General features: G+C 45.8%; 1 protein-coding gene across 1 annotated transcript in view; it reads right to left on the bottom strand.

Annotated features, from left to right (window-relative positions):
* LOC116224570 (mucin-2-like) overlaps positions 1 to 14,778 on the bottom strand; it is a 37,924-nt gene that overhangs the window by 4,293 nt on the left and 18,853 nt on the right. Inside the window, exons 4-7 of the mRNA XM_042710386.1 lie at positions 13,824 to 13,862; positions 6,429 to 7,843; positions 5,987 to 6,153; positions 1,237 to 2,663 (exon numbers count right to left, since the gene is read on the bottom strand). Coding sequence (XP_042566320.1) covers positions 1,237 to 2,663; positions 5,987 to 6,153; positions 6,429 to 7,843; positions 13,824 to 13,862 — 3,048 coding nt within the window. The remainder of the gene's footprint in view (positions 1 to 1,236; positions 2,664 to 5,986; positions 6,154 to 6,428; positions 7,844 to 13,823; positions 13,863 to 14,778) is intronic.

The raw sequence follows: 14,778 nt of genomic DNA, 5'->3' as shown, positions 1-14,778 counted from the left end.
GTTGTGGGTTTCTGTTGTGGCTTCCGTTGTTTGTAGTATGCCAGGGCTGTTGTGGTAGTGGTGGGAGCTGTTGTGGTAATTGCTGCAGCTGTTTTGGTAGTTGCAATAGCTATTGTATTGGTTGCAGCAGCTGTTGTGGTAGTTGAAACCGCTGATGTGGTTGGTTGCAGGAGCTGTGGTGGTTGTTGCTGTAACTGTTTCTGGTAGTTTTTGCAGCTGTTGTGGGTGCTGTTGTGGTGGTTGCAGTAGCATCTGTTTTGGTGGTTTGAGAACCTTTTGTGGGAGCTGTTGTTGAAGTTGCAGCATCTATTGTGGGGGCCTTTGTGGTAATGGTGGCAGATGTTGTGGGTTGTGTTGTGGCTTCCGTTGTTGTAATTGTAGGAGCTGATGTGGTAGTGAGGGCAGCTGTTGTGGTAGTTGCTGCAGCTGTTGGGGCAGTTGCAATAGCTATTGTGGTTGCTGCAGCAGGTGTTGTGGTAGTTGCAGCCGCTGTTGTGGTAGTTGCTGGAGCTGTTGTGGTAGTTGCAGCAGCTGTTGTGGTGGTTGCTGGAGCTGTTGTAGTGGTTTCAGCAGCTGTTGTGGTGGTTGCAGCAGCGGTTGTGGTAGTTTCTGGAGCTGTTGTGGGTGCTGTTGTGGTAGTGGTGGGAGCTGTTGTGGGTGCTGTTTTGGTAGTGGTGGGAGCTGTTGTGGGAGCTGTTGTGGTAGATGCTGGAGCTGTTGTGGTGGTTGCAGCAGCTGTTGTGGTAGTCTTTGGAGCTGTTGTGGGTGCTGTTGAGGTAGTGGTGGTAGCTGTTGAGGTAATTGCTGCAGTTGTTATGGGTGCTGTTGTGGTGGTTGCAACAGCATCTGTTGTGGTGGTTTGGGAACCTGTTGTGGAAGTTGCAGCAGCTCTTGTGGTAGTGGTGGCAGATGTTGTGCGTTCTGTTGTGGGTTCCGTTTTTGTAGTTGCAGGAGCTGTTGTGGTAGTTGCCGCAACTGTTGTGGTACTTGCAATAGCAATTGTAGTGGTTTCAGCAGCTGTTGTGGTAGTTGCAGCCGCTGTTGTGGTGGTTTCAGCAGATGTTGTGGTAGTTTCTTGAGCTGTTGTGGGTGCTGTTGTGGTAGTGTTGGGAGCTGTTGTGGGTGCTGTTGTGGAAGTTGCAGCAGCTGTTGTTGGGGCCTTTGTGGTAGTGGCGGCAGATGTTGTGGGTTCTGTTGTGGCTTCTGTTGTTGTAGTTGCAGGAGCTGTTGTGGTACTTGAAATAGCTATTGTGGTAGTTGCAGCAGCTGTTGTCGTAGTTGCAGCCTCTGTTGTGGTGGTTGCAGCAGCTGTTGTGGAGGTTGTAGCAGCTGTTGTGGGTGCTGTTGTGGTAGTGGTGGGAGCTGTTGTTGGTGCTGTTGTGGTAGTGGTTGCAGATGTTGTGGGTTCTGTTGTGGCTTCCGTTGTTGTAGTTGCAGGAGCTGTTGTGGTAGTGGTGGGAGCTGTTGTGGTAATTGCTGCAGCTGTTTTGGTAGTTGCAATAGCTATTGTATTGGTTGCAGCAGCTGTTGTGGTAGTTGAAACCGCTGATGTGGTGGTTGCAGGAGCTGTGGTGGTTGTTGCTGTAACTGTTCTGGTAGTTTTTGCAGCTGTTGTGGGTGCTGTTGTGGTGGTTGCAGTAGCATCTGTTTTGGTGGTTTGAGAACCTTTTGTGGGAGCTGTTGTTGAAGTTGCAGCATCTATTGTGGGGGCCTTTGTGGTAATGGTGGCAGATGTTGTGGGTTGTGTTGTGGCTTCCGTTGTTGTAATTGTAGGAGCTGATGTGGTAGTGAGGGCAGGTGTTGTGGTAGTTGCTGCAGCTGTTGGGGCAGTTGCAATAGCTATTGTGGTTGCTGCAGCAGGTGTTGTGGTGGTTGCAGCAGCGGTTGTGGTAGTTTCTGGAGCTGTTGTTGGTGCTGTTGTGGTAGTGGTGGGAGCTGTTGTGGGTGCTGTTTTGGTAGTGGTGGGAGCTGTTGTGGGAGCTGTTGTGGTACTTGCAATAGCTATTGTGGTAGTTGCAGCCGTTGTTGTGGTGGTTGCTGGAGCTGTTGTTGTGGTTTCAACAGCTGTTGTGGTAGTTGGAGCAGCTGTTGTGGTAGTTGCAGCAGCTGTTGTGGTAGTTTCTGGAGCTGCTGTGGGTGCTGTTGTGGTGGTTGTGGCTTCTGTTGTTGTAGTTGCAGGAGCTGTTGTGGTACTTGCAATAGCTATTGTGGTAGTTGCAGCCGTTGTTGTGGTGGTTGATGGAGCTGTTGTTCTGGTTTCGGCAGCTGTTGTGGTAGTTGTTGCAGCTGTTGTGGTACTTGCAATAGCTATTGTGGTGGTTGCAGCAGCTGTTGTGGTAGTTGCAGCCGTTGTTGTGGTGGTTGCTGGAGCTGTTGTTGTGGTTTCGGCAGCTGTTGTGGTGGTTGGAGCAGCTGTTGTGGTAGTTGCAGCAGCTGTTGTGGTAGTTTCTGGAGCTGCTGTGGGTGCTGTTATGGTGGTTGCAGTAGCATATGTTGTGGTGGTTTGGGAACCTGTTGTGGGTGCTGTTGTGGAAGTTTCAGCAGCTGTAGTGGGGGCCTTTGTGGTAGTGGTGGCAGATGTTGTGGCTTCTGTTTTAGTTGCAGGAGCTGTTGTGGTACTTGCAATAGCTATTGTGGTAGTTGCAGCAGCTGTTGTGGTAGTTGCAGCCTCTGTTGTGGTGGTTGCAGCAGCTGTTGTTGTGGTTTCAGTAGCTGTTGTGGGTGCTGTTGTGGTAGAGGCGGGAGCTGTTGTGGTAGTTGCTGCAGCTGTTGTTGGGGCCTTTGTGGTAGTGGTGGCAGATGTTGTGGGTTTTGTTTTGGCTTCCGTTGTTGTAATTGTAGGAGCTGATTTGGTAGTGAGGGGAGCTGTTGTGGTAGTTGCTGCAGCTGTTGTGGTAGTTGCAGCAGCTGTTGTGGTGGTTGCTGGAGCTGTTGTGGTGGTTTCAGCAGCTGTTGTGGTAGTTGTTGCAGCTGTTGTGGTACTTGCAATAGCTATTGTGGTGGTTGCAGCAGCTGTTGTGGTAGTTGCAGCCGTTGTTGTGGTGGTTGCTGGAGCTGTTGTTGAGGTTTCGGCAGCTGTTGTGGTGGTTGGAGCAGCTGTTGTGGTAGTTGCAGCAGCTGTTGTGGTAGTTTCTGGAGCTGCTGTGGGTGCTGTTATGGTGGTTGCAGTAGCATATGTTTTGGTGGTTTGGGAACCTGTTGTGGGTGCTGTTGTGGAAGTTTCAGCAGCTGTAGTGGGGGCCTTTGTGGTAGTGGTGGCAGATGTTGTGGCTTCTGTTTTAGTTGCAGGAGCTGTTGTGGTACTTGCAATAGCTATTGTGGTAGTTGCAGCCGTTGTTGTGGTGGTTGATGGAGCTGTTGTTCTGGTTTCGGCAGCTGTTGTGGTAGTTGTTGCAGCTGTTGTGGTACTTGCAATAGCTATTGTGGTGGTTGCAGCAGCTGTTGTGGTAGTTGCAGCCGTTGTTGTGGTGGTTGCTGGAGCTGTTGTTGTGGTTTCGGCAGCTGTTGTGGTGGTTGCTGGAGCTGTTGTGGTGGTTTCAGCAGCTGTTGTGGTAGTTTCTGGAGCTGCTGTGGGTGCTGTTATGGTGGTTGCAGTAGCATATGTTTTGGTGGTTTGGGAACCTGTTGTGGGTGCTGTTGTGGAAGTTTCAGCAGCTGTAGTGGGGGCCTTTGTGGTAGTGGTGGCAGATGTTGTGGCTTCTGTTTTAGTTGCAGGAGCTGTTGTGGTACTTGCAATAGCTATTGTGGTAGTTGCAGCCGTTGTTGTGGTGGTTGATGGAGCTGTTGTTCTGGTTTCGGCAGCTGTTGTGGTAGTTGTTGCAGCTGTTGTGGTACTTGCAATAGCTATTGTGGTGGTTGCAGCAGCTGTTGTGGTAGTTGCAGCCGTTGTTGTGGTGGTTGCTGGAGCTGTTGTTGTGGTTTCGGCAGCTGTTGTGGTGGTTGGAGCAGCTGTTGTGGTAGTTGCAGCAGCTGTTGTGGTAGTTTCTGGAGCTGCTGTGGGTGCTGTTATGGTGGTTGCAGTAGCATATGTTGTGGTGGTTTGGGAACCTGTTGTGGGTGCTGTTGTGGAAGTTTCAGCAGCTGTAGTGGGGGCCTTTGTGGTAGTGGTGGCAGATGTTGTGGCTTCTGTTTTTAGTTGCAGGAGCTGTTGTGGTACTTGCAATAGCTATTGTGGTAGTTGCAGCAGCTGTTGTGGTAGTTGCAGCCTCTGTTGTGGTGGTTGCAGCAGCTGTTGTTGTGGTTTCAGTAGCTGTTGTGGGTGCTGTTGTGGTAGAGGCGGGAGCTGTTGTGGTAGTTGCTGCAGCTGTTGTTGGGGCCTTTGTGGTAGTGGTGGCAGATGTTGTGGGTTTTGTTTTGGCTTCCGTTGTTGTAATTGTAGGAGCTGATTTGGTAGTGAGGGGAGCTGTTGTGGTAGTTGCTGCAGCTGTTGTGGTAGTTGCAGCAGCTGTTGTGGTGGTTGCTGGAGCTGTTGTGGTGGTTTCAGCAGCTGTTGTGGTGGTTGCAGCAGCTGTTGTGGTAGTTTCTGGAGCTGTTGTGGGTGCTGTTGTGGTAGTGGTGGGAGCTGTTGTGGGGGCCTTTGTGGTAATGGTCGCGGATGTTGTGGGTTCTGTTGTGGCTTCCTTTGTAGTAGTTGCAGGAGCTGTTGTGGTAGTGGTGGGAGCTGTTGTGGTAATTGCTGCAGCTGTTTTGGTAGTTGCAATAGCTATTGTATTGGTTGCAGCAGCTGTTGTGGTAGTTGAAAGCGCTGATGTGGTGGTTGCAGGAGCTGTTGTGGTTGTTGCTGTAACTGTTGTGGTAGTTTCTGCAGCTGTTGTGGGTGCTGTTGTGGTGGTTTGAGAACCTTTTGTGGGAGCTGTTGTTGAAGTTGCAGCAGCTGTTGTGGGGGTCTTTGTGGTAGTGGTAATTGTAGGAGCTGATGTGGTAGTGAGGGGAGCTGTTGTGGTAGTTGCTGCAGCTGTTGTGGGGGTCTTTGTGGTAGTGGTGGCAGATGTTGTGGGTTCTGTTGTGGCTTCTGTTGTTGTAGTTGCCGGAGCTGTTGTGGTACTTGCAATAGCTATTGTGGTGGTTGCAGCAGCTGTTGTGGTAGTTGCAGCCGTTGTTGTGGTGGTTGCTGGAGCTGTTGTTTTGGGTTCGGCAGCTGTTGTGGTAGTTGGAGCAGCTGTTGTGGTAGTTGCAGCAGCTGTTGTGGTTGTTTCTGGAGCTGTTGTGGGTGCTGTTGTGGTAGAGGCGGGAGCTGTTGTGGTAGTTGCTGCAGCTGTTGTGGTACTTGTAATAGCTATTGTGGTGGTTGCTGGAGCTGTTGTGGTAGTTGCAGCAGCTGTTTTGGTGGTTGCTGGAGCTGTTGTGGTGGTTTCAGCCGCTGTTGTGGGGGTTGCAGCAGCTGTTGTGGTGGTTGCAGCAGCTGTTGTGGTAGTTTCTGGAGCTGTTGTAGGTGCTGTTGTGGTAGTGGTGGGAGCTGTTGTGGTAATTGCTGCAGCTGTTATGGGTGCTGTTGTGGTGGTCGCAGCAGCATCTGTTGTGGTGGTTTGGGAACCTGTTGTGGGAGCTGTTGTGGAAGTTGCAGCAGCTGTATTGGGGGCCTTTGTGGTAGTGGTGGCAGATGTTGTGGGTTCTGTTGTGGCTTCTGTTGTTTTAGTTGCAGGAGCTGTTGTGGTAGTTGCTGCAGCTGTTGTGGTACTTGCAATAGCTATTGTGGTACTTGCAATAGCTATTGTGGTAGTTGCAGCAGCTGTTGTGGTGGTTGCTGGAGCTGTTGTTGTGGTTTCAGCAGCTGTTGTGGTAGTTGGAACAGCTGTTGTGGTAGTTGCAGCAGCTGTTGTGGTAGTTTCTGGAGCTGTTGTGGGTGCTGTTGTGGAAGGTTCTGCAGCTGTTGTGGTAGTTGTAGCAGCTGTTGTGGTAGTGGGGGGAGCTGTTGTGGTAATTGCTGCAGCTGTTATGGGTGCTGTTGTGGTGGTTGCAGCAGCATCTGTTGTGGTTGTTTGGGAACCTGTTGTGGGTGCTGTTGTGGAAGTTGCAGCAGCTGTTGTTGGGGCCTTTGTGGTAGTGGCGGCAGATGTTGTGGTTTCCATTGTTGTAGTTGCAGGAACTGTTGTGGTGGTTGCAGCAGCATCTGTTGTGGTGGTTTGGGAACCTGTTGTGGGTGCTGATGTGGAACTTTCACCAGCTGTAGTGGGGGCCTTTGTGGTAGTGGTGGCAGATGTTGTGGATTCTGTTGTGGTTTCCATTGTTGTATTCGCAGGAGCAGTTGTGGTAGTTGCTGCAGCGGTTGTGGTACTTGCAATAGCTATTGTGGTGGTTGCAGCAGCTGTTGTGGTAGTTGCAGCCGCTGTTGTGGTGGTTGCAGCAGATGTTGTGGTAGCTGTTGTGGTAATGGTGGGAGCTGTTGTGGGAGCTGTTGTGGTAGATGCTGGAGCTGTTGTGGTGGTTGCAGCAACTGTTTTGGTAGTTGCTGGAGCTGTTGTGGTGGTTGCAGCAGCTGTTGTGGTAGTTTCTGGAGCTGTTGTGGGTGCTGTTGTGGTAGTGGTGGTAGCTGTTGAGGTAATTGCTGCAGCTGTTATGGGTGCTGTTGTGGTGGTTGCAGCAGCATCTGTTGTGGTGGTTTGGGAACCTGTTGTGGAAGTTGCAGCAGCTCTTGTGGGGGCCTTTGTGGTAGTGGTGGCAGATGTTGTGCGTTCTGTTGTGGGTTCCGTTGTTGTAGTTGCAGCAGCTGTAGTGGTGGTTGCAGCAGCTGTTTTGGTAGTTTCTGGAGATGTTGTGGGTGCTGTTGTGGTATTGGTGGGAGTTGTTGTGGTAGTTGCTGCAGCTGTTGTGGTACTTGCAATAGCTATTGTGGTAGTTGAAGCCGCTGTTGTGGTGGTTGCTGGAGCTGTTGTTGTTGTTGCTGGAGCTGTTTTGATGGTTTCAGCATCTGTTGTTTCTGGAGCTGTTGTGGGTGCTGTTGTGGTAGTGGTGGCACCTGCTTTGGGGGTTGCTGGAGCTGTTATTGTGGTTCCAGCAGTTGTTGTGGTGGTTGCATTAGCTGTTGTGGTAGTTGCTGGAGCTTTTGTGGTGGTTGCAGCAGCTGTTGTGGTAGTTTCTGGAGCTGTTGTTGGCGCTAATGTGGTAGTGGTGGGAGCTGTTGTGATAATTGCTGCAGCTGTTATGGGTGCTGTTGTGGTGGTTGCAGCAGCTGTTGTGGTAGTTGCTGGAGCTGCTGTGGTTGTTGTAGCAGCTGTTGTGGTAGTTTCTGGAGCTGTTGTGGGTGCTGTTGTGGTGGTTGCAGCAGCTGTTGTGGTAGTTGCTGGAGCTGCTGTGGTGGTTGTAGCAGCTGTTTTGGTAGTTTCTGGAGCTGTTATGTGTGCTGTTGTGTTAGTGGTGGGAGCTGGTATTTGTTGCTGGGAGCTGGTATTTGTAGCTGTTGTGGTATTTTCAGCCACTGTTGTTGTGGTTGCTGGCTCTGTTGTTGTGGTTGCAGCAGCTGTTGTGGTAGCTTCTGTAGCTGTTGTGGGTGCTGTTGTGGTAGTGGTGGGAGCTTTTGTGGTGGTTGCAATAATATCCCGTCTGGCTCGTTTCAGTGCAGGCCCTCTTAAAGCTTCAGTCTTGTTCTTGACAGATACCTCCTTGGGAGGTGCAGGCAATCCATGTTTGGTGCCAGAATTGCCCTTTGGAATAACCGACATGAATTCGGGATCCTCTTCAAACAGGCCATTATCAGCTTGAGCATTGGCCTTGGAGTCAAAACTGGTCTGAGAGTTGCTTTCCTTCAGCAGGAGGTGCGACCTCTCTAGGTCGCTGTAGAACTCAATGCCATTGACTTGTCTTGGGAAACCCTTGGTGGAAAGGCACAATAGCAGAGCAAGAAGACCTGTGCAGGAGAGAAGTAATGGGAAGAAGCAACTGTTTGGAAATATTGCTCATTTAAAAAGTGATAATGAGACCAAGCAACTACATTTTTTTTAATTAAGATCAAATGGTGCCCTTTCCCCTGGTGGTGCTGCAAGAGTTCTAGATTGGGCAGAGCCAAGTCTTAATCAGCTGATTCCTTGAGCCTTTCTTTGTTGTTTACTTGTTTTTTCAGATGCTTCTATTCAGAACAGTAAAACCTCAAACACTGAACACATTGACCACATTTGATACATCAATACACTAAGATTTGCCCAGCACTACAACACTAGACAGATACCCATTATCGACACTGACACACACATTTCTTATTATTCTCATCAAAACTAGACTAGTCACAAATATCACTTTTCTATTTGTACAGAATACATATAGAAAACTCTTAGCACAGGGGGGGGCGCTGTGGCGCAAGCAGTAGCCCAGACCACATTCAGGCTTGACACCCATGGAGGACACGGGTTCGAATCCGTCCTGATGTCATTTCTCCTGTTCACTTCTCCCTCTCATTTCCTGTCCCACTATTCACTGCACTATCGCTTACAGGCAAAAAAGCCCAAAAATAAATCTTAAAAAAAAGAAAAGAAAATGCTTAGCACTTATATGACCTTTGGGGGAACAAAACCAGCAGTGAACCCATGCACACAGAATTAATTTAAGACCAATAGTGTGTACTTCTCAAGTTAATACTCCACGTACAGTTTCAAACGTCTCAAAACCTAAATCTTTGATAGTTCAAAACTGAACCGTTGGCAATTAAATGGGCCATGACTCCAGAACCATTCAGATGACATTATCCTTGTTCAAACCCAGTGTTCATTAGAAAGATTTGTGAAATCTACTTTGGCATGTTTGTCATTCACTGAACACCACGAGAGATGAATCAGAGCCATATCCAATGTCTTAAGGTTTCTATTTAACACCATTTCTAGGCTAACAAAAAACCACAATACAATCGAACAGTCTGTTCCTATAATCTTTAGCAGTAATGATTTCATTACCTTTTTCAATAGCAAAATTCTAATAATAAGAGAACAAATTCAAAGTCTCCTTCCCCTCTATGACCCTACATCCCTTCCAAAATGTGCCTTGGCTGTGGCAACACCCCCACAGCCTGGTGCTCTCCTTGAATCCTTTGCATCCACTGACCTCCCTGAACTAAACTCCCTGATCCTCTCATCTAAATCGTCGACGTGCCTACTAGACCCTATCTCCACAAAATGACTTTAGCATGCACTACCCTTATTAAATGAGAAATTACTTAATGTAATGAATAATTCACTATTTTCAGGATACGTTCCACAATCATTCAAAATAGCAGTGATCAAACCATCTCTCAAAAAACCTAACCTTGATCGTGATAATCTAGCTAACTATAGACCCATATCTAACCTCCCTTTCTTGTCAAAAATACTTCCTTCATACACCAAAACATCGAAGAAGACTTCCAATCAGGCTTAAGAGCCCACCACGGCACTGAAACGGCCTTAGTCAAAGTCCTGAATGACCTACTAATCGCATCCGATCATGGGTGCACCTCAATACTAGTTATTTTAGACCTTAGTGCCGCTTTCAACACTATAGATCATCATATCCTATTACAGAAACTTGAACATCATGTTGGCATCAATGGCTGTGCCCTATCTTGGTTTAGGTCTTAGCTCTCTGATCACCATCAATTTGTTCATGTCCATAATAAGTCGTCCAATCACACCAGAGTAAGCTACGGTGTTCCCCAAGGCTCTGTCCTTGGATCACTGCTCTTCTCCCTGTACATGCTACCCTTAGGTGCTGTCATAAGGAAACATGGCATTAACTTCCATTGCTATGCTGATGACACCCAACTCCATGAAACCCTATGAAATTGTACATCTACCCAAGATAGAAACCTGCCTGCAATATGTAAAATCTTGGATGACTAACAACTCGATTGAGAATGACACTATCTAGCCATCTACCCACACTCGATGGCATCCCAACACCCAATTCTAGCATCAAAAGCCTTGGTGTAACTATCAACCAAGACCTCCTACTTGACACATAAAACAGATCTCAAAGACATCATTTTTTCATTTACGCAATATTGCCAAAATTAGAAAAGTACTATTCCTCCAAGATGCAGAAAAACGAATCCACGCATTTATTACGTCGCGACTAGATTACTGCAATGCTCTCTTGTCCGGATGCAGCAACAACTCAATAAAGAGCCTCCAACTTATACACAACGCTGCTGCTCTGACACTCACCAGAACTAAAAAATATGAACATATCTCACCTGTACTTGCCTCTCTGCATTGGCTCCCTGTCAAAAGTAGATTTGATTTCAAAGTACTCCTGCTAACATACAAAGCCCTAAACGACCTGGCTCCAAACTATCTTAAGGAATTAGTTGTCCCCTTTTGCCCTCCAAGACCGCGCCGTTCCCAGAGTGCAGGCCTCCTCATAATTCCAAGAATATCAAAAAACCACAATAGCAGTCAGAGCCTTCAGCTACCGAGCCCCCCTCCTCTGTAACAATCTCCCTGCCTCCATCCGCGATGCAGACACCCTTTCTATATTCAAATCGAGACTAAAGACATTCCTCTTTAGCGCATCCTATAGCCACAGGTAATTGCGTAAAAAACCAATCAGCTGTTGGGCCAGCCAGCCAGCATAACTAAAAATATCTAAACACATACAAAAAAAACCAAATCAATAAAACTGGTCTACAAACAGCGTATGTTGTACCGTGAAGGAGTGCATTTACTGATCCAGGGTACAGCATACGGCCCGCGTTGCGGCTGTCACCAGCCAATTGGGCACTATTGTGCACCCTGCCACCCTTACAAAGCCTATGACTAAAATCTCCACATGTACCAAACCAAACTAAATGCTAAATAATATTCCCATACACTTAGCCAGGCAGCTGTGGTGGAAAAAATGTAAACTCATTAATCAATGTATATTAACCAGTGTGTAGATTATTGACTCATATAATAATCAGTATAAGTAGAACATTTAATGTACTCATGTATATTAACCAGTGTGTAGATTATTAACACTCAGGGCCTCGTTTACTAACAGGATTGTGCACATTTCAGGCGTAAATTAGCGGGTAAAGACATAAAACCGTATTTCCAAAGGAGGCGCACCTGAGTAAAAGCGCAGATTACCGCTGCTGGGAGGGTATAATGGAAAGTGGGTGTTCGTCGCAAAGAGATGCGTAAAGTGCGCTTAATTGTGTATTAGTAACGAAACAAGAGGTGTTTTAGCATGCTGCTAAATGAAAACTATGTGCCTGCGAGAAATTTGAAAAATACGAACATCAGAAATATTATTTGTTTTGTTATGTTATTTTTTATATATAATTTAATATAGGCATATACAAACTGTCCCACCAGCTAGCTGTTACCCAGAATCACCGCTCATTGTATGGTTTAAACGTCATTAACTTCATAAACTTCATTTTCAAGCACACCGAGTACAGTGCACACCTTCTGTGTAGGAGTAATGGGTATCTATTCAGGAAAAGTACTTGTACTCGAAGTACGCTAACTAAACTACCGGTAAGTAAATTGTAGAGACAGAGCAGCATATTCATTTCACCTTCCATGTTTATTTTGACGTTATAGCCTCTCTAGCGCAAGCTACCCCCAGTGCCATGGCAACCAAACGTCTGAAAACTTCAGTTTCCCCTGTCCAGGCTACAACTCCAGTTTTCAAATGTATCCGCCTAGGGCAGCGTTTTTGAAAAGCATGGTTTTCAGTGCTGGAATACGCCGTTTTAAAGTAAGGGGTGTTGTGTATTCCTACAAGACTATTTAACGGGATGCTATGAAGCAGTTAACCTGGCTATTAAGTATCCTAGCTATCTCTAGTTTAGGGAACCATCTTAAAAGTTTGCAGTTGCCTGTGTATGATTAACTAATGTAGGAGCCGCATTTAAGTTTTTTGTATTTGGAATGATTTATTGATTTTTCCCCTTTTTGTGGAATTGTGAGTGTGCGCCCTCTATAGGTGGTGACAGTGCCACCCTTGAAATGGCTGCCAGACACGCATGACGGGGAGAAGGCGGGCGCAATTACCGTCATTGACCTCAGTGCTGAGGCCGTGAACCACGCTGTCTCCGTTTGGGCCTGTTCAGCTTGTTGCAGCGTTTAGTTATTTGGACTTTAAAACTGCAATTGCATCCTTATTTTTTGTGACAATTTTTATACAATAAAACCGGCAACATTGGATGGTCAAACTCCCTTTGTATTGGATTATTGGACAGAACTGCGAGTCTTGACATTGCTTCTCCTGCTTTCTCCATGGTGGTAAAATCAATTAGGACGTAGGAATAGGATCTAGGGGTTTAAAGGAAAAAAACTCAACTGTTTTTGCCACTACAACTAATATGTGTGAATATGAACTTGTGAACATAAACTCGTTAATATGAAACTGCACAGGCACCCTGGGGGTAACCATAGCAACCCAGAAACTCAATGTTCGCTGAAAAGATTAATTTCCCCAAATCAGCTCACCAATAAAAGACAGTCTTGAATTCAAAGTGATGACAACTTTTAGTGTGGACGGAAGGGCTAAACGGAGAAATATTTATGAGTTTCTATATTTACCCGGGTTAGTTTGCTGTAACCAAAAGCTCTAATTCTAATTCATCATCCATTGTGGCAGGAACACGCAGGCTCTTTCTTCCCTATTTTAGCGGAGCGCTAAATAACACTAATGGGCGGTGTTAGGCGCTGATTACGACGAGGTTCTAAATACCACGGAAAAATACCGTGCGGTATATGCGGTTTGGCAAAAGCGCAGATTAAGCTGCGGTCGCAATGTTTAGTAAATGAGGCCCTCAGTATAAAAGGTCATTATAAATGGCACACGAGCAAATCAACATAATCACTGGGATATACACAAAAACACCATTGTCAAAATTATTGTGCTATTATAAAATAAGTTAGAATGCCCAATCTGTGCTCAAATATAGGGCTGGGCACAGTGAGAGTAAGGAATCAGTACATCAGTACAAGGACTATAGAGATCCGCTACATACAGACCGGAAGGTCTGAAGACCAGATAACTCAACCCTGTTACTGGGCAAAACTTCTAAACTTGGCATAGATTCAACTCAGAGTTCATCTAGGGACAGTGCATGATTCCAACCTAGAGGTTACTTAGAGCACATCTCGGTGCAGGTGGCCCAAGACCCATCCCTCAAGGCCTGTTTTGAGTTTCCAAAGGGTCAGAGGTTTTCAAAAGTTTCCACTGTCCCAAATAAAAAGCCATGGCCATAGCCATAGCCATAGCCATAGCCATGGTTCCAATTAGAGGGGCGATGCTAAGTGATATATGGTGACAGGAGACGCACCAAGGCCAAGCTAATGTATAAAAGGATGTTCAAACCATTGTAATAGCAGTATAGTCTTGCGGCTTGCTCAGGTTTATGATGTTGGTATTGCACTGCCAAAATAAACCTTTTTTGCTCCACACTCTGCCGGTTTGCTCAAAATATTGAAGACGTCTTCCGAAACCAACAAGAACAATGAGTTTTAATCGGGTCAGAAAACAGAGTTTTTTCCTTATCTCAAACCTACAAATCTGACACAACACAGCCTCTCTCTCTCCCTCTCCTTTCATATCACATTGCTAATGACTATATTAATACTGATAAAATGGCCATATTGCCTACTGTTAATTTTCTACCTAAAAGTATCTTCTTATATGTTTTCCAAATTGATGTCTACTAACAAAAATGTTCTCTCTCCCTTATAGCATGATGCAATTGCTGATGGATGTGGAAACATTGCTCCTCACCACCACTACTCCTCATCTACGTATATGGACAGCCAAACTGGGGTAGATTTATTCTTTTAGGAACAGGAAACAATTTCTTTAAAAAAATTATGTAAGATCAGAATGAAAATAGATTCTTCAACGATGCTAAATAAACATAAATAAATATCACTGACCTGTGGACAGCAGATGAATGGACATGCCTATCAGTTTATCTGAAATGAGAAAGAGATTGATATAAAATAACATAACATAACAGTATAAATATAATATACGTTACAATGCTAAATTAAGCACCACTATGACTGCTTTTTCTGGCAAAAAGAGGAACTTCCAGTATTGGCCAATTTGAGTTATAATGCCATGGAATTTAATCCAAATTGAATTCTACAAATGTATGATTAATACAGAGTAGTTGAGTAAACCATATGACTGAAATAAAATTATGTAATGAATGTAATTATATGTAGATAATTGGACAATAATGTAAAGTCTTACAGTCTTAAAGTAACACTATGCAACAATTTGACACTTTTTGAGATATGGTTTTATAGGCAACTAGTTTTGGTACCATCCTCAAATTCATTTTGATAGCATATGGTCATGTGAAGGACAGATAAACACCTCTGTCTTCCCCACTAGCCATCCAGGATATGCCCTATTCTGTGTAACGGGCTGGTACACCCTGTAAAAATGGAAGAAAAGCTTTCACACCCATGACATTGCCAGCTAAACTGCCAAAAGACACCAGTAAGTGTGTTGGCAAGCTTTTATCAGTGTCAGCTGGGCTGTTGGTGGTTTTTGCAGGGTTTTTGCATGCCTTTTAGGTAGTTAGCTTACTAGTTTTTGAACAGAACTCCGTATTGCTGCTTTAAAAGTCTTCTACACAAGTTCTGCATGTGTCTATAAGAAGTCACAACTAATGGCTTACCTCTAAAGTGTGATATCCTTTTTGTGAATCCTGATTATATGTGACACTGCTGTCCTCTCTCCTGAGTGAATCTGAGTGAAGATGAGAGGATGCTGCCTTATTAATACTTGCTGCAAACCCGCCATTCCTGTTCATTTTCTATTTTGGTGAGATTGGCTGTCAAAGTTATACGTCACAGAAAGAAAAACAACCCTTGTGTG

This window comes from Clupea harengus, chromosome 18, assembly GCF_900700415.2.
Source record: "Clupea harengus chromosome 18, Ch_v2.0.2, whole genome shotgun sequence".
Lineage (NCBI taxonomy): Eukaryota > Metazoa > Chordata > Actinopteri > Clupeiformes > Clupeidae > Clupea > Clupea harengus.
Note: the sequence above shows the minus strand (reverse complement) of the source record. Positions and strands in the feature narration are given on the sequence as shown.